Source organism: Panthera uncia, chromosome C2 (genome assembly GCF_023721935.1).
Source record: "Panthera uncia isolate 11264 chromosome C2, Puncia_PCG_1.0, whole genome shotgun sequence".
In the NCBI taxonomy this organism is placed as follows: Eukaryota; Metazoa; Chordata; class Mammalia; order Carnivora; family Felidae; genus Panthera; species Panthera uncia.
Genome location: NC_064810.1, coordinates 129,130,909 through 129,150,661, shown reverse-complemented (window position 1 = coordinate 129,150,661; position 19,753 = coordinate 129,130,909). Strand labels below are relative to the sequence as shown.

Sequence of the window (19,753 nt, the reverse complement as noted above, 5' to 3'; positions counted from 1 at the left end):
AAATTGGCATTATTATGCTGCAGTTAACATACTGGTGCATGCATCGCTTTGAATTAGTGATTTCATATTCTTTGGGTAAATACCCAGTAGTTTGATTACTGTATTGTAGGGTAGTTCTATTTTTAACTTTCTGAGGAACCTCCATACTGTTTTCCACAGTGACTGCACCAGTTCACATTCCCACCAACAATGCACAAGAGTTCCTTTTTCCACACATCCTTGCTAACACTCGTTGTTTCTTAAGGTTTGGGTGTAGCCATTCTGACAGGTGTGAGGTGATATCTCATTGTAGTTTTGACTTGAATTTCCCTGCTGATGCGTGATATTTTCATGTGTCTGCTGGCCACCTGGATGTCTTCTTTGGAGAAATGTCTGTTCATGTCTTCTGGCCATTTTGAATTGGATTCTTTGTTTTGGGGGGTGTCGAGTTGTATCAGTTGTTTAATATATTTTGGAAACTAATCCTTTATCAAATATGTCATTTGCAAATAACTTCTCTCATTCAGTAGGTCCCCTTTTAGTTTTGTTGATTGCTTCCTTTACTGTGATGAAGTTTCTTATTTTGATGTACTCTCAATAGTTTATTTTAGCTTTTGCTTCCCTTGACTCAGGAGACATATCCAGAAAAAAAGAATACATGGCAATGTCAGAGAAATTACTGACTATCCTCTTTTCTAGGATTTTTATGGTTTCAAGTCTCACCTTTAGGTCCTCAATCCATTTTGAGTTTATTTTTGGGTATGGTGTAAGAAAGTGGTCCAGTTTCATTCTTTTTTGTATGTTGCTGTCCGGTTTTCCTAACATCATTTGTTGAAGAGACTTTTTCCCATTGCATATTCTTCTTTCATCAAAGATTAACTGACCATATAATCATGGGTATGTTTCTGGGCTCTCTGTCCCATTCCATTGATCTAAATGTCTGTTTTTGTGCCAGTACCATACTGTTTTGATTATGATAGTTTTTCAGTATAACTTGAAATCTGGTATTGTGATACCTCCAGCTTTGTTTTTCTTTTTCAAGATTGTTTTGGCTGTTTGGGGTCTTTCGTAGTTCCATACAAATTTTAAGATTATTTGTTCTAGTTCTGTGAAAAATGATGTTGGTATTTTTATTTAATTTTTTTAAGATTATTTATTTATTTGAGAGAGAGGCAGGTAGGGACAGAGAGGGAGAGAGAGAATCCCAAGCAGGTTCCATACTGTTGACACAGAACCTGATGTAAGTCACGAACTCATGAACCACAAGACCATGACCTGAGTGGAAATCAAGAGTCAGATGCTTAACCGATTGAGCCACCCAAGTGCCCCAAAAATGCTGTTGGTATTTTGATGGATATTGCATTGAATCTGTAGATTGCTTTTGGTAGTGTGGACATTTCAACAATATTTGTTCTTCCAGTCCATGAGCATGGAATGTCTTTACATTTTGTGTCATCTTCAATTTCTTTCATCAGTGTTGTGTAGTTTTCAGGGTATAAGTCTTTCATCTCCTAGGTGAAGTTTATTCCTAGATATTTTATTCTTTTTGGTGCAGTTGTAAATGGGATTGGTTTCTTAATTTCTTTCTGTTGCTTCATTATTGGTGTATAGAAATGTAACATATTTCTGTACATTGACTTTGTATTTGTGACCTTACTGAATTCACTTAACAATTCCAGTAGTTTTTTGGTGAGGTCTTTAAGATTTCTGTATATGGTATCATGTCATCTACCAATAGTGACAGTTTTATTTCTTCCTTACCAATTTGGATGCCTTTTATTCCTTCTTCTTGTCTGATTGCTGTGGCTAGGACTTGTAGTACTATGTTGAATAAAAAGTGGTGAGAATGGACATCCTTGTCTTGTTTCTGTTAGCAGAAATGCTCTCAGGTTTTCATCATTGAGTATGATGTTAGCTGTGGGGTTTTTATATATAGCCTTTATTACGTTGAGGTATGTTTCCTCTAAACCTGCTTTGTTGAGAGTTTTTGCCATGAACAGATGTTAAATTTTGTCAAATGCTTTTTCTGCATCTATTGAGATGATCATATAATTTTATCCTTTGTTTTATTAATGTGATACATTGATTTGCAAATGCTGAACCATCTTTGTGTCCCTGGAATAAATTCTACTTGATTGTGCATGGTGAGTGATTTTTTTTTAATGTCTTGGTTTTGTTTTTTTTTTTTTTTAATTTTGTAAATGTTTATTTATTTTGAGAGATGTAGAACAGAGAGAGAATTCCAAGCAGGTTTCAAGCTGTCAGTGAGATAATATCCAGTGCAGAGCCCAACACAGGGCTGTAACCCACAAATGGTGAGATCATGACCTCAGCTGAAACCAAGAGTCAGATGCTCAGCCAACTGAGCCACCCAGGCACCCCTCCATTAATTTTTTGTCTGATTTTCTGTTTTGCTTTTGGTAAGCTCCCTTTTTTTTTCCTGAATGTAGTTGGATAATATTTTGTTGATGATTTTTGTGTGTATGTTTATCATAGATATTAGCATATAGTGTTCTTTTTTTCTTCTTTTTTTTTGTGATGTCTTTGTCTGGTTTTGGTGTCAGGAAATATATTTGGAAGCTTTCCTTCCTCTTCTGTTTTTAGAATAACTTGAGGAGAATAGATATTAACTCTTCTTTGAATATTTGGTAGAATTCACCTGTGAATCAGTCTGGTTCTGGACTATTCTTCTTGGGGAGCTTTTTGATTACTGATTCAGTTTGGTTACTAGTAGGTAGACTGTTTAGATTTCCCCTTTCTTCTTCATTCACTTTTGGAAGGTTGTATGTTTCTAGAAATTTATTCATTTCTTCTAGTTTGACCAATTTGTTGGCACATAATTTTTCATAGTTTTCTCTTCTAATCCTTTGTATTTCTGTGGTGTCAGTTATTACTTGTCCTTTGTTTCTCATTCACCTATGAAATATTATATGCCAAAGCTATGTTATTATGGCTACCAACTCTTTTTTATATCATTTTGCACATGATTGTAAGTTTGTCTGTTAAAAGATTTAAAAACTATTCTACACATTGGAAAGACTCATTAGTATCTGAACTTTATTATGTACTTGCATAAAGCTGTAGAGTTTAGATTTTGGTTCCCAGTAATCTAGGAAAGTAACTGCTAAAAGGCTTGCCTTTGGTTGTTCCCCTCCCCCACCCCCACCCCCAAAAAAAGAAAAGAAAAGAAAGTCCTATAGCAACAGTATTAATATTTATGCAAATGCTGTCATATAATGTTTTGGAGAAAAGGTTACTTTCTACTTTTGAAAAGTTTAGAAGTCATATGCTGTTCTTGGTTTGTTGGAAATTGGAGATTACTGTGTCTCCTTTTTTCAGGCATCTTTATAGTTAAAATTTTTTTTTTTAATTTTTATATACAATTGATATTAACATTATTTTAGTTTCAGGTTGTACAACATAGTGTACAACATAGTGATTCAATATATATATATATATATATATATATATGGAACAAAATGTTCACCATGGCAAGTGTAGTATCTGTCATCATACAAAGTTACCACAATATTATTGTTTATCTTCTATGTTGTATTTTACATCCCATGATTTATTTATTTTATGGTTAAATTTGTATCTCTTAATTCCTTGGCTTTATCTAGTCACAAAACATGAGATAATATCCTAACACGAGTAATTGATAGTACTTGTGATATAAACTTAAATAAACACAATTCCACCACCTACTCAAAGGTAGGTGCACAGTATGTAACTTGAGAAAATAGACTTGGTTGGCTCGTTTTTATATTGAGTATTAATCTCACTCAGAGTTCCTACCCAAATCACCTACAGACTCTTTTCTCCTTTCTTTTCTTTTTTGTTTAGAAAGAGAGAGAGTACTAGCAGGGGAGAGGGGCAGAGAGAATTTTTTTTTTTTTTTTTTTTTTTTTTTGAGAGAGAGAGAGAGAGCAAACGGGATGGGAACAGGGAGAAGGGGGACAGAGGATCTGAAGCAGGCTCCATACTAACAGCAGCAAGCCCAATGCAGAGCTCTAACTCATGAACTGTGAGATCATGACCTGAGCCAAATTTAGACACTCAGCCAACTAAGCCACCCAGGCACCCCATCTTTGCTCCTATCTTGAAGGAATTTATCTCAAAAGAGCGCCAATGAAGTTCAGATTCTTGACAATGAGCCACCTAAATATGAGCAGCATTAGCTCCAAACACCTCTTGAGTAGACAAAGAATTAGAGATGCAAACAGAAGTCAGAATTGTGGCCAGGGGTCATTCATTTGGCAGATGCTTAGTGAGCAGCTCCTATATACCAGGTGCTATCCTACCCTACAGAGATATAAGAGTAAAATGGAAAACCAGAAGATTCACCCTCATGGAGCTACCTTTAGAGGATGGAGCTAAACAGGGTTGTGTAGAAAAGCTAAAAATGGAGGCATGTATACAAGTTTGTGAGAACCCAGTACCATTACCTGGTGTTACAGAAAGGAAATTATGTTACTACTTCTCCTTTTGCCCTCTTTTTCTTTCTTCTGTCTGATCTGTTCAGATGTACCTCCCTACACTTGAACTGTTATTTATTATTTTAAGAACAGAACTCAACAATTTAGTGGCAATGAATTTTTACTTGGGGGCCATCTTTTAAAACGCTAGTTTGTTCATAATTATCATGGCTTTTCTAAATCTTGATTTGTCTGAGAGTTCAGCAGTCCAGTGTGAAATTTGGGACCCGTGCAGGCACATGCAGCAGGACTTGGAAGCAGATGCTCTGATAACATGCAATGATAGGCCTGCAATCCTTAGCACATGGACTGTGCCCTCCCTTTTGGAAATTTCTCATAATGGTATCAAGCTGAGTGATGAGCTAGTCCTCCCTTCTGAAATGGAAGGCCATTTTTTTTTTTAGCGGGAAAACCTCAGTCTCAGCTTTGTTTTGCCATGAAGGTTTTCCCTCTAAATGTGCTTGGCAACCGCCTCTTACTTCCGGTGAAATTTGACTTGCCCATAAAGAATTCTAACTTCTAGGGAGGAATTCTGGTGAGCACAGATTTCTCCATCCCTTCTACGCAGAATAAAAGATGGGCAGAAACAAAGCTAAGCCTCGGGGAGAGCGCCACTTCCTTTCCTCTTGCCCACTTCCCTCATTTCCTTCCCATCGCTCCTCAGAACATGGCCTGCCTACAGCTCTGTTAGCGTTTGCCACCAACATAGAGGGGGACTCGCTGCTCTCAGGGCCCCACTTCCAAATGCCTGAGAGGATGGATCTGATTGGCTCAGAGGCCCATCCCTGGTGCAGTCTGCTCTGCAGAGCGATGGAGTCTCCCCGACTTAACCATGGCTGGCAAAGTGCTACCTTCGTGGATAAAGTATGGGCAGGAAACTTCCCTGAGAAAGAGTAGGGAAACGGCTTTCCCATCTCTCAGGCATTAGATACGACTGTACCCATACTTTCCCCTCAGCTGTCAATGGATCTGTGAATCGGTTAACTGACAAGCTAATTATTCTTCATTATTTGAAGCCTCCTTATTTTCTCCCTGCTCTCCAGTCTCAAACTCCCCAGGGAGGTTACTGACAATGGGACTAAATTGGAAGGGGTTCAGAGGAGAGCTGCCTGGATGTGGAACTGGGTCTGCAACACCAGCTTCCACGCCTGGCTCATTAATGAGAACGCAGAGGCAGTTGTAAAGTGCATTCTGTGATTTCACTCAAAAGATCTCAGTGCTCTGAACAATGCTTGGAGGTTCTTGCAGGCCCGCCCACTAAGCTGTTCTTTCTCTTGCTTCTGCTTCTTGCAGATTGATGACACTGGCACATTCCAAGTTATAATGGTTCCATCCGGGACCGACTACACGCCAACGTTAGAGAGACTCCAGCGGTGCACTTTCTGCTATGGTAAGACCCACAGAGAGAACATAATTTGATCAGGCCTGTTAAGCACATTGAGTCACCGTTGGCGCGCGAGTGGCTGAAACTTGGCAGCAGCAGGGATGCGAGTGGCCTCGGCAAAATTTCCCTGGGGCTCTGCGCTCACCTCCTCTTGCTGCATTGTCCGCAGATGGAACCCCAGCGAGCAGGGTCTCCTCCCACGTATCGGAGTAGGAGAACTGCATTCCAGGCCTCTCCACTTGTGCAGCTTCCCAGAAACAGGAATGATTTTTAGAAAAACTCAACCTGTCTCATTGCCAAGTTTTTCATGCTATGAAGTAAATTTACGTGTCTTCTAAATCTCAAACATTCACAACCCCAAAGAAATGCTTTACAGTATAAGTGGAAGCGAGTACAAATCTGTGCATTTCTCATTGCAAAGAGGCATCAAAGTGAGTTGCCATGCTGGTTTATCCGTTGTTGTGTTTTATGCTCAGTCTGCAGGCCCAGCTAGAGAAGTGGCCAGTGGCTAGACCTGTAGGTGAGTGTGCTCATAATTTGAGTGCACTGATAATTAGGAAGACCGTGGAAGCCGCTGCCATCCCCGGTGGGTGTGATTTGTGACAGTTACCAGACATTTATTGTGAGCTGTGCACTGTTTTTATTGCTTTGGGTAACGTTGGTGGCGGTGCTGACGATGGTTGATACTGAAGCTGTTGTGCTTCTTCTGTGCCAAGCACTCTTTTTTTTTTTTTAATATTTTTTTAATGTTTTATTTACTTTTGAGACAGGGAGAGACAGAGCATGAACGGGGGAGGGTCAGAGAGAGGGAGACACAGAATGTGAAACAGGCTCCAGGCTCTGAGCCGTCAGCACAGAGCCCGACGCAGGGCTCAAACTCACGGACCGCGAGATCATGACCTGAGCCGAAGTCGGCCGCTTAACTGACTGAGCCACCCAGGCGCCCCTGTTCCAAGCACTCTTTTCGTTGTTTCATCCCATCCTTATGAGCACCCTGAGACATTTGAACTACTACTATCTACATTTTACAGATAAGGAAAATGAGTCTTAGAGAGGTGAGATCATTTGCCCAGGGAAGCAGAGCCAGAGGAGACCCAAGAAAGATGGCTGCACCACGCTGCCATTGATGAGTAGCAGAGATCCCGTTATTCTCCCCGGTACTTGGTATTTGGCCTTGAAGAAAATGCTTCGTTCCTCTCCTCCTCTGTGTGTGTCAATGACATGTTAATAATGCTTCCATATAAATGACCTCACAGTGTGGAGGTAACTCTGAGTGAGAAGTGGAACTTCTTCACACACACCTCTGTTTCTGTCTTCCCCTCTGTTTCTCTCTACTCATTAGCGTCTTTCCCTTCCCTCCCCCTCCTCCCTCTCGTCTTCTCTCCCTCTGCCCCCCCCCACCATCCCCCTCTCTCTCCCCTTCTCCCTCCTTTCTCCCTCCCTCTCTCTCCCTTCCCCCTCACTCTCCGGCTTTCTTCTTCTCTTCTCCCTCCCTCTCTCCCTCTGGCACGGGGTTGGCCAGGCACTGGCTTCCTACTCAATGCAGCCGCAGTGCTAATTGTGCTGTGGGGAGAGGCCTCCCGCCCCAGCTCTCGGCCGAGCTTTCAGACATGTCAGTTACCACGTGTGCTGGTATAGTGCACAGCCAGAAGTTGTACATGTGTGACTGGAGATAGGTTTTGGCCCCATTTCTTGGCTCAAATCCTTGTTTTGTCTCCTAGGCATATAAGCGAAGATATTTTGGCTGTAGTTTCCTGCAATTAAAAACCCCCACAAAATTGAGCAAATGGACAGCCTGCTGTCTCTGATTTTAGAAACGGCCTTGCACACGGGTGACTGTTCTGTCATCTGACCGTTAAACGTGGTCGTAAAATTTTACTGAATTTCAGTAAGGGTAACATAACTTGTGCAAAGCCACATCTTTATGGAGACTGTGAGCAAGACTGAAGTTAGGAAGTTTGCTACGTCCCCAAGGATCTGCATTCTGGTTATTAACCTTTCATCTGACTGCTTTGATTCGTGCCCCGGACCTATTTCTAAGTGCCAGCTGTCCACATGCTGGTTATTCCGTTTCTCTTTCTTCTGTTGAGTTTTCAAAGAGGCATTCTCATCCTTAACCATCTACTATTACTGAAAACCTCAGGATTGCAGAGGTCATCCCTGGAAGGGTTCTTTGGACAAATATGACCCACCCAAGTGTGCAGAATTGAAGCCCAGTGGTGACTTGGGTAGGGACACACAGCAGGTTTGCTACTGGGCACAGTAAGACATCCTGGCTTTCAGGCCAAGGGGTCTCCCTGCTGCTGCCACACCACATGGCCTTGTCTCTCACAATAAACCCTGATTTCATATGTAGGAACTTCTCGAACCATTAGGGTATTGTTTGGCAGAACGATTGTACCCTCTTACCCCCAGTCTCTTCTGTATAATGAGACTAGGTGACCTCTAAGATCCTTCCACTTCCAAATCTGTTTTTATTCCTCTGAATATTCATTGTGTTCAGATTCAATGAAATTCACTCCCTGCTTTTATTACTACACGTTCTTTTTTTAAATGAGATATACATATGTATTAAAATGGCCCCATATTTTATGAAAGTCCATTAATACGCAGTATTTATTTTCATTTAACACACACGTATTGAGCTCTCAACTAATGAGCACAATGGAGATACAAACGTGAGCTCCAACTTTGTCCTTAATGTCCACACCCAGATAGACTTTGAATTACAAACCTTTATTTAAATTGAAGTAAAAGATTCATTGCTTTTTTGCACTCTTTTTGAGCAGACTACTTTTCATTGTAGAACAGTGTGAGAATAATGATAAGGGCCATTGGTTTAACCTGTATCTTGTCTATCTAGAGAGATCATTAGCTTTTATGTTATGATAAGGTATACTCTTATATGAGATAAGCTATCTACTTCAATCTTTATAAACTTAAAATACAGCCAAGATTAAGCTTCTGTCCAAAGCAGCCTCAGTTTTAAAAGTAAACTGCCTTAGTGAATGGAATTCAAGACACCGGCTGGGTATAAAATCTGTACCTTTTAAATATAGATGCCAACTATGTACTAGGAAATCTTCTGTTGTTGATATCAAAGGTATTTAGTAACTATTTTAATATCAAAGATTATGTAGTTCCCAAATGTTAAAATATTTAAGATGCTATCTTTTCTGTCCAGTCTGTTTTAGTAACCTTACGTGGCTTTTGGTCTGCAGATATATGCAAGCCGGATGCTTTTTGCGATCAAGCCAGACCACCCCCTGTGCAGTCGTACGTGGATGCTGCTTTCCTTCTGGACAGCTCCCGCCACGTGGGAAGTGCTGAATTTGAAGACATAAGACACTTTTTGGGAGCACTGTTAGATCACTTTGAGATCACCTCCGAGCCTGAGACCTCTGTCACTGGAGACCGGGTGGCCCTATTAAGCCATGCTCCCCCCAACTTCCTCCCCAACACTCAGAAGAGTCCTGTTAGAACGGAGTTCAACCTTACCACCTACAACAGTAAACGCCTCATGAAGAGGCACTTGGAAGAATCAGTTCAACAACTAAACGGAGACGCTTTCATTGGTCATGCCTTACAGTGGACCCTGGACAATATCTTTTTAAATACACCCAATATGAGAAGAAACAAAGTCATATTTGTGATATCTGCTGGGGAAACCAGTCACTTGGACAGGGAAACCTTAAAGAAAGAATCCTTGAGAGCCAAATGTCAAGGTTATGCCCTATTTGTGTTTTCCCTTGGCCCCGCTTGGAATGACAAGGAACTGGAAGATTTAGCCAGCTATCCTTTGGATCACCACTTGGTCCAGCTTGGCCGAATTCATAAACCTGACCACAGATACAGTGTGAAGTTTGTGAGATCGTTTGTAAACTCAATCAGGCGTAAGTCATAAAATCTGTTCTTTTTTTACACATTACAAGTATATTTGGTATTCCCAAAAGAAGGGTTGATGAACTGACATGTATTCCTGGAAACCTCTGTCTTCAAGGGCACTGCAAGGTCAGAAAGGAAAATTGGTAATGACGGGTGGTAGAGGGAGGAAACCTCTGATTTCTAGCATTGAATTTTCTGGCTCATCTTTTTTATGCCTCTGGTTCCCATGGAGAAGCAATCATAACAAGCAGCTGCTCACACATCTGTCTGCACAGAGCAATATAGTCACAGCCTGGACTTTAGCTATAAGGTAGAAATCCCTGCCATGTAACATTAACACACTGCCCTTCAGTGGAAAGCTTCATCAGTTAACACACCGAACGCAAGAGCCAAAGAATAATTGAACAATTCTCGACTTTGCTGTTTGACAAGTTCCAAAGGCAGAGGTTTGAGGTATTAGGAGATACCATTTTACCTGCCAGAGTGAAACATGCATCCTTGCAAAACTTTCTCAGCCTTGTTAATGACTTTTTATGATGCCAGCTATTAGTGTAACTAGTGCCTATAAAAAGGAAACATGGGCTGTATTTCTTGGAATAATTTTGCCTTGAAACTATGCAGTTCACTTTGTATGTGATGGAATGGGTAAAAAGAAGCCATGTCCTAATGGCTCTGGAGGTTGAAAAGTACTCAATCAGATTTCTGAACATTTTCATGGTGAATGAACCCTTAGAGTTCAGATAAAGAAAAATGAACACACAGGCTGAAGAACACCCCCCAGTGTAGCTTCAGGGAGATTCTGATTATGTCTCGAACTTGTCACTGACATTACACAATGAGACAAGTTAAGGTTGCAAAGACTGTCTAGTCCCATATAGGTGAGGCGTGAGGAACCTTGGGAAATTGGTGGCGGTACTGACGTTGTGTCCTCTAGTCCTGTGCTTCTCCAAATGTGAGTCTAGGACCTACATTATCAGCATTACCTGGGAGCTGGTGAAAAATGCAGAACTTCAGACCCTACTCTAGACATTCTGAACCAGAATGTACATTTTTATCAAATCATCAGGTGATTCCTATGCACATTATGGTTCAAGAAGCACTGGAGAAGCAGTCTCCCAGGACAAAATTTATGTGGATGTGTTTTGGAATAGGAATCGGAAACAGGAGCTAGAGAACAGAAAGGGGGGAAATGGGCCTGGGGATCATTCTGAAAAAGTAATTACAAGGCATTTGTAAGGGTAAAGCCAAAGAAAACATCGGAAGACTAAGAATCTTGTAAACAAACAAACAAACAAAAAATTGCAAGACCATTTAAGATGAAATTTCTATCCTCAGTCCCCCAAAATTCTTTGTGGTGTTTCACGGGAATTAGCCAGGCTGTATAATTAAATAAACGACAACACCCCATTACCACCTAGGTAAAGGAGAAGAGATATTTTAAGAAGAATTACTTGGGGAGGGGAAAGATCTGTAAAGTGCTTTCAGAAAGCCATTACTGTGACACAATTATACACCACTTTCCTAGAACTTCAGTGTCTAGAAACCACCCATCTTTAAAATATAGCAGTAAATCGGGGCGCCTGGGTGGCGCAGTCGGTTAAGCGTCCGACTTCAGCCAGGTCACGATCTCGCGGTCTGTGAGTTCGAGCCCCGAGTCAGGCTCTGGGCTGATGGCTCGGAGCCTGGAGCCTGTTTCCGATTCTGTGTCTCCCTCTCTCTCTGCCCCTCCCCCGTTCATGCTCTGTCTCTCTCTGTCCAAAAATAAATTAAAAAATGTTGAAAAAAAAAATTTTTTAAAAAATAAAATAAAATATAGCAGTAAAAGTAGAAATTGAAACAGGCTTTAACATAATCTTACCGCAAGTCCACGGATTCATACTCCTTCAACATCAACACATATTTATCAGGTACCTACTCGGAGCCACTCACAGTTCAGGTGTGGGCCTACCAAGGAGTGACCGACCATAACAGACACCGTAACTGCCCTTCTGGAGAAGCTAGTGCGGCTCCCTTTCTGACTCTTACTTAATGCAGTGACAGAGGTAGCCATCAAGCACAGTCCACATCAGATTTAAATTTTCTAAGAGAAACAAAATTGCTAAACAACCTGATGCTTAGAACTAAGATAAAAAATCAGATGCACAAGAGGAGAAAGATCATAGCCTTGTGCCATTCAGTCTAGAATCACACAGTCCAGTCTGCAACAGCAGCTTTAGAGACAGTGCTGTATCACAACCAAGACAAACTTGCTACTTAGAATAACCCTTGATCACCAAGGAAGAAATTGAATTGTTTACCAGGCCTGTTGCATTTAATGCTGCAAGGAAATAAATAATAAACTTTTTTAAGTGTCCCATCAAAAATGGCTCCTAGATGTTTAAATTGTGTGGGGCACCTGGGTGGCTCAGTCAGTTAAGCATCTGACTTTTGATTTTGGCTCAGGTCATGACCTCACAGTTCATGAGATCAGGCCCTGCATCGGGTCATGCACTGACAGCATGGAGCCTGCTTGAGAATCTCTCTGTCCCTCTCTCTCTGCCCCTCCCCCATTGGCATGCTCATGCGTGCTCACTCTCTCTTTCTCTCTCTCAAAATAAATTTTTAAAAAATGTTTAAATTGTGTGGGCAGAGGCATGCTTTGTTATTATAAAAAATTAATATACCTCCAAATGAAGTGAACCACTAATGAATTAAACCCAAGATGGCACTATTGTTACTGTTAATGATACAGAAACTATAAAGGGAATATCCCTTTCCCTTTGCATTTTGATATTGCAAAGGAGCAAATAAAAAATATTCTGACTAGTTCATGCTAATTAGAGACCAGACTTTTAGGACTGGCTCATAATATCTCCTCTAGTGTTTGACCAACTTTGGCAGCTAAAGACATCTATTGGAAAGTAAGTTGAATGCTCCACCTATAAATTCAGCAGAGATGTATTTTCTAAACCCAGTTTTAGAGACTCCCCTGAGAAACTTGCTTTCATCTCATATGGCCCCCTTAGTTAGTATCTTCCTTTTATGAATATTGCAAAGGTGAAGTGATGCTTTGCATACAGAACAGTTTGCTGTAATGTCAATAACCATGAATAAGAGACTCATCACAGATTTTTCTCTTCCTAGGTGCAATCAACAAATATCCACCAATAAACTTCAAAATGAAGTGCAATAGATTCAGCTCTACAGATCTGAAGCAGCCCCCACAGCAGTTGCAAAGGTATTTTCAGCTTGATAGAACTTGATAAATGAGTGCGCCCTCCTTTTTTCTCCTCATTCTCTATAGTTTCTTCCTCTTCCTTTTCTTCCTCTTTCTCCTCCCCCATTCCATTTGGATAAAATCTATTGCTACATGGTATTAAAATATAATTTGAGGAAATAAGAGGTAATCAAAAATGACCAGGTTGATCTGAAAAACAAGCAGTTTTTAAAAGTGGAAAATCTAAATGTTGAAATAAAACAACCAATGAGAGGGGTGCCTCAGTGGCTCAGTCGTTTGAGCATCTGACTTTGACTCAAGTCAGGATCACATGGTTCGTGGGTTCAGGCCCCACGTCAAGCTCTGTGCTGACATCTCAGAGCCCGGAGCCTGCTCCGGATTCTGTGTCTCCCTCTCTATCTTCCCCTCCCCTGCTCATGCTCTCTCTCTCTCAAAAATAAATAAACATAAAAAAATTAAAAAAAAACAATGCGACACTTTAGTGGCCATGAGCATACCTAATGACTGGATATTGGTTTCTAAATACCATTCCCCACTCAAAGAAGCCATGGTTTCTTAGATAAGCAGCTAATTCTAGGCAGTAGCAGGGAAAGTACAGTGTGTCCCTCAAATATTTATAATGCCAGAAAGCAAGGAAGTAGTCAAAAACTAGCAGTGTCGTGAAAAGGACAAAGGAGCAACCTTGAAAAGATTCCCAATGGTCCAATTTTGGACAGTTTGACATCAAAAAGAATAATGGTAATGGATTATAACAATGAGTTTTTAAAATCCACAAGTCTAGGGGGGCCTGGGTGGCTCAGTCAGTTGAGTGTCCAACTCTTGATTTCTGTTCAGGTGATGATCTCATGGTCGTGAGATTGAGCTGTGCCTCAGGCTCACTCTGAGAATGGGCCTGCTTAAGATTCTCTCTCTCCCTTTGCCCCTCCCCTGCTCGTACACACTGGTGCACATGCGCATGCTCTCTCAGTAAGTAAGTAAGAAAATAAAATAAAATAAAATAAAATAATAAAATAAAATAAAATCCACAAGTCTATATAGAGACCCCAAAATGGAGGAGGATAGTATAAGTTCTTTTTTATCGAATGTGCTGCTAGTAAATGTAGAAGAAAATGATAGAATTAAAAAATCACCAGTTTGTTATCTCCAATATAGTAACTGAGTCAAACAAGAATCAAGGAATGCTAAAAACATGGGGTGACAGGTTGTTTGGCAACAAGCTATTTCAGAGTGTCCCAGAGCCATTCACACATTACTAACTTATTAATTACAAAAAAAAAGGAAATGTCCATGTACATGGTGAGATCTGGCAATACCCACTGTAACCAAAATTTGACTTATGTGCCTCCTGAGGTGATGCAGGGGGAGCTACATCACCTGTGTGAGATTCTTGCAGGGAAGGTTTGACCCAAGTCTCATAATAAAGAAACCTCTAGACAATTCCAGAATGTGGAGTTTTCTTCAGAATACCTGGCCTTTTCAGAGGTTTCAAGGTCATGAGCAGCCAGGGGAAGTGGGGTACTATGCTAGGATGGGAGAGACTAAAGAGACAAAATGGCCAAATGTAATGGTGTGAACCTTGACTGATCCCAGGTCAGAAAGAAAGCTTATGTAAACGACATCTGGTGGACAACTGGGGAAACTTGAGGATTATATTATTGATTCGTGTAGATTTCCTTCGTGCGGTAATTGTATGAGGTTCGTATGCGAGAATGTCTTTGTTCTTGAGATAGGTGTGTTGAAGTAGTTGAAAGTAATGTGTATAATGTCTGCAGCCTACTTCCAGGTGATTTTCCTAAAAAGAAAGAAGATGGGGTTTGTGTGTATTTGTGGAGATGTGAGTGTATGGGCGTGTGTGTGTGTGTGTGTGTGTGTGTGTACACTCACACACGGAGTAATAAATAAAATGGTAACATCTGGAGAACCAAACAGGTTAAAAGTGGACAAGTACTTATTTGGAGTTCTGTTCTTTACAATAGTCTGTGAGTTAAAAAAAATAATTTCTAAAACTCAGTGGATGAATTAATCCATCCAATGGATGAATAATAGGCACATCTAAAGAGAAACATAATGAACTGGAAAATAAAGCTGAAGAAATCTCACAGTGCAGAGAAGATAAATGTAAGCAGCTTAGAGACAGAATGGAATAGAAAGACCTAACCTATATCAAATTGGAATTCTTGGGATCAGATAAAATAGAAACAATTAGTGAGACAATATTCAAATATATCAAGAGATGATCATTTTTAAGAACTTGTGGAAGACATGAATTAAAAGATGAAGAAATTACAAGGTACAACAAATGAAAAGAAAGCAACAGTTAGACATCGTGTAAGGAAATGCAGATGCCAAGCCAAAGGACAAAACAGCCTGAAAGAAAAAATTATCTACAAAGAAACTATAATTAGGCCGGCAGCTGGGTTATCAGCAAAAGTGGAAGCCACAAAACTGTTAAGAACTTTTAAAGTAACGGAAGAAACTTTTTGTCAACTTAGAAAAACTGTCTTTAAAAAATACTGGTAGAAACATGGAAGGGGGAGCTAAGGTGGTTGGAGTAGTGAGGAGACCCTGGGCTTGTCTCATCCCTCGAATGCAGCCAGATCAACATCAAACCGTTTTGAACACCTCCACAGTTGATCTGAGGATTAACAGAAATCTGCGTAATTTGAGGGAGAGAACATGGGAAGTACATAATGCAGAAAGGTGACCCGAGGAAGAGAAGAGCCTCAGCGTCCCAAAGGAAGGGAGCTGTTTTCACAGAGAGGAGGATGGGGGAGAGAGGGCAGCACTCCTGGTTTGTTTAAGAAAGCACTCCCTCTGAAAGCAGCTAGAGAGGAAGTGTGAACACGTGCCCAGGGGACTGCACAAGAAAACATTTCCCCAAAACCAGTGATGGGGGGGGAGGGGCGGGGGAGAAGAGAGGGTTTCAATACCACCAGTTTTTTCACAAACAGCAGAGCCCAGAGTCTGAAGTTTGAGAAGCCGGCCCCTGGCAGTGCTTCAGCCAGGAAGCAGGGTGGAGCCCTGCGAGCAGGCCGTGTGGGCCACAGCGGGGAGAAGCGGTTTCCCTGCTTGGAGGGCATTGGATAAAGGTGATACGGCCTCTCCATGGGTGAAAACCTGGTGAGAGCCATCAACCCACCACACTCACTGGTATAGGAACAAAGTTGCTGGCTGAGGGCAGCAAACCCCGGCACCTGCTATATGTTTTCCATAAACTCTGAGCGCTGTGCATTGGTGTGACCATTTCCTGGGACAAGTCAGCCCCAGCCACAGCCTGGTGAGACCCTCCCCCAGAGGACCACTGCGGGTTCTAGCCACAGAGGTCTCTTAAGTGTGGGGTTTTGAAACACAGCTGCACCTGAGACAAAACTCTGGAGGGAGGCGCTGCCTAGTAGGCGGATGGCTCAGACACAGGGGAAAGGTAGGGAGGTGATGAAAACCAGGGACATAGGAGGGGTGACTGATCACACATCGGTGAGGGCATGAACCACCCACTCTGGAGACTGGAGAGCAGGGTGAAGCCGTTTTTACCATTAGCCCACCAGCACTGATCCACCCCAATGAGATGAACAGCATCACCAAGTGAAGAATGGAGCTGTTACACCAAGCCCCGGCTACCCTGTGCTTTCAGGCGCATCTCCACTAGGGCAAGCCACCTGAGAATCAGAGCTGCAGGCCCCTCCCCCAGAAGACCAACACAAATCCTTTCCACCAGCTAGGCTACTGGCCATAGACTGCTGCAAAGTTTCAGCTCTAGGGGAAACCTCATTTGGAGGTTTTTGTTAATTTGTTTGTTTTTTTTTGTTGTTGCTTCTGTTTTGTTTTTGTTGTTTTCTTTGTTTCTTGGATACAGAAAGGACAAAATTTTTTATTTTAATTTTATTTATTTGATCTTTTTATTTTTAATTTTTGTTTCTCTCTTCTTTTTTCTCCTTTTCCTATCAAGCTTCTCTTAACAAGCAGACCAAAACACACCTAGGATCTAGCTTCCTTTATTTGATTTTTTAAGTTTTTTATTTCATTCTATCATTATTATTATTATTGCTTTTTTCTTCCTCCCAAATGACAAGACAGAGGAACTCACTTCAAAATAAAGGACAGAAAGAAAAGATGGTCAAGGATTTAGTCAATGCAGATATAAGTAAGATGTCTGAACTAGAATTTAAAACAACTGTAAGGATACTAGCTGGGCTTGGAAAAAGCATAGAAGACACCAGAGAATCCCTTTCTGCAGAGATAAAAGAACTAAAATCTAGTCAGGCCAAAATTAAAAATGTTATAACCAAGATGCAAACCCAAATAGAGGCCATAAAACAAGGGTGGACAAGGCAGAGGGGCAAGTTAGCGATGTAGAATATATAATTATGGAAAATAATAAAGCTGAAAAAAAGAAACAAAAGTCAGGGATCATGAAGGCAGACTTAAGGAACTCAGCAATTTATTAAAACGTAGTAACACTGGGGGCTCCTGGGTGGCTCAGTCGGTTAAGCATCTGACTTCGGCTCAGGTCATGATCTTGTGGTTCGTGGGTTTGAGCCCTGCGTCGGGCTCTGGGATGACATCTCAGAGCCTGGAGCCTGCTTCAGATTATGTGTTTCCCTCTCTCTCTGCCCCTCCCCCACTCATGCTCTGTCTCTCAAATAAAACCAACATTAAAAAAATTTTTTTAAATACCATAATAACATAGAAGTCCCCAGAAGATGAAAAGAGAGAAAAGGGGCAGAAGGTTTATATGCGCAAATTATAGCTGAAAATGTCCCTAATCTGGGGAAGGACACAGACATCAAAATCCAAGGAGCACAGAGAGCTCCCATTAAATTCAACAAAAGTGAGCCATTGCCAGATATATCAGAGTCAAATTCACAAAATACACAGATAAGGAAAGAATCGTGAAAGCAGCAGGGAAAAAAGTCTTTAACCTACAAGGGAAGACAGATCAGGTTCGCAGCAGATCTGTCCACAGAAACTTGGCAGGCCAGAAAGGAGTGGCAAGATGTATTCAATGTGCTGAATGGAAAAAAAATATGAAGTTAAAAATACCCTATCCAGCAAGGCTGTCATTCAAAATAGAGAGATAAAGAGTTTCCCAGACAAAAATTAAAGGAGTTTGTGACCACTAAACCAGACCTACCTGAAATTTTAAGGGTGACTCTTTGAGTGGAGGAAAAAAAAAACAAAAAACGAAATCAACAAAGACTAGAAAGGCCTAGAGAGCATCACCAAAAACACCAACTCTACAGGTTACATAATGGCACTAAATTCATATCTTTCAATAATCACTCAGAATGTAAGTGCACTAACTGCTCCAATCAATAGACATATGGTATCAGAATGGATAAAAAGCCAAGATCTATCGATAAGCTTACTATAAGAGACTCATTTCAGACCTAAATACACCTACAGATTGAAAGTGAGGGGATGGAGAACCATCCATCCAGCTAATGGACGTTAAAAGAAAGAGACAGTCGCCACACTTAAATCATACAAACTAGATCTTAAAACAAAGACTAACAAAAAATGACAAAGGTATTATAATTAAGGGGTCTATCAATCAAGATCTAATGATTATAAATATTTACTCCCCCAACTTGGAAGCATCCAAATATATACATCTAGCAAACATAAACACACTGCTTATAAAATAATAGTAGGGGACTTTAACACCCCACTTACAACAATGGACAGAGCATCTAAGCAAAAAATCAAGGAAACAATGGCTTTGAATGACACACTGGACCGAATGGACTTAACAGATACATATATCCAGAACATTTCATCCTAAAGCAGAATACACATTCTTTTCAAGTGCACATGGAACATTCTCCAGAATAGATCATAAACTGGGTCACACATCAGCCCTCAACAAGTACACAAAAATCAAGATCATACCATGGATATTTTCAGATCACAGTGCTATGAATCTTGAAGTCAACCACAGGAAAAAACTTGGAAATGCCTCAAATATATGGAAATTAAACAACATCCTACTAAAGAATGAATGGGTTAACCAGGAAATTAAGGAAGAAAAAAAAATATATATATATGGAAACAAATGAAAGTGAAAATGTGACAGTCCAAAAACCTTTTGTATGCAGCAAAATCAGTCCTAAAAGGAAAGTACATTGCAATTTCGGCCTATCCCTAGAAGCAAGAAAGGTCCCAAATACACAACCTAAACTTACTCCTAAAGGACCTAGAAAAGAAGCAGCAAATAAAGCCTAAAGCCATCAAATAAGGGAGATAATAAAGATTAGAGCTGAAATAAATGATATAGAAACAAAATAATCAATAGAATATATCATTGAAACTAAGAGCTGGTTCTTTGAAAGAATTAATGAAATTGATAAACCCCTACCCATATTCATCAAAAAATAAAAGAGAAAGGACCCAAATAGATAAAATCATGAATGAAAGAGGAAAGACCACAACACCAGAAAAAAACAAACAATTGTAAGAGAATACTATGAAAAATTATATGCCAAAAAAACTGGGAATTCTGGAAGAAATGGACAAATTCCTAGAAACTCACAAACTACCAAAACTGAAACAGGAAGAAATGGAAATTTTGAACAGACCTATAACCAGCAAAGAAATTGAATCAGTAATTAAAAATCTCCCAACAGGCAAGAGTCCTAGACCAGATGGCTTCCCAGGGGAATTCTACCAGATATCTAAAGAAAAGTTAATACCTATTCTTCTCAAACTGTTCCCAAAAAATATAAATAACAGGAAAACTTCCAAACTGATTCTACAAAGCCAACATTACCTTGTTTCCAAAACCAAAGATGCCACTAAAAAGGAGAATTACAG

General features: G+C 40.5%; 1 protein-coding gene across 1 annotated transcript in view; it reads left to right on the top strand.

Moving 5' to 3' along the window:
- Positions 1-19,753, top strand: part of COL6A6 (collagen type VI alpha 6 chain) — a 118,328-nt gene that overhangs the window by 88,550 nt on the left and 10,025 nt on the right. Inside the window, exons 33-35 of the mRNA XM_049629836.1 lie at positions 5,751-5,847; positions 9,063-9,734; positions 12,850-12,943. Of these exons, the coding sequence (XP_049485793.1) occupies positions 5,751-5,847; positions 9,063-9,734; positions 12,850-12,943 (863 nt within the window). The remainder of the gene's footprint in view (positions 1-5,750; positions 5,848-9,062; positions 9,735-12,849; positions 12,944-19,753) is intronic.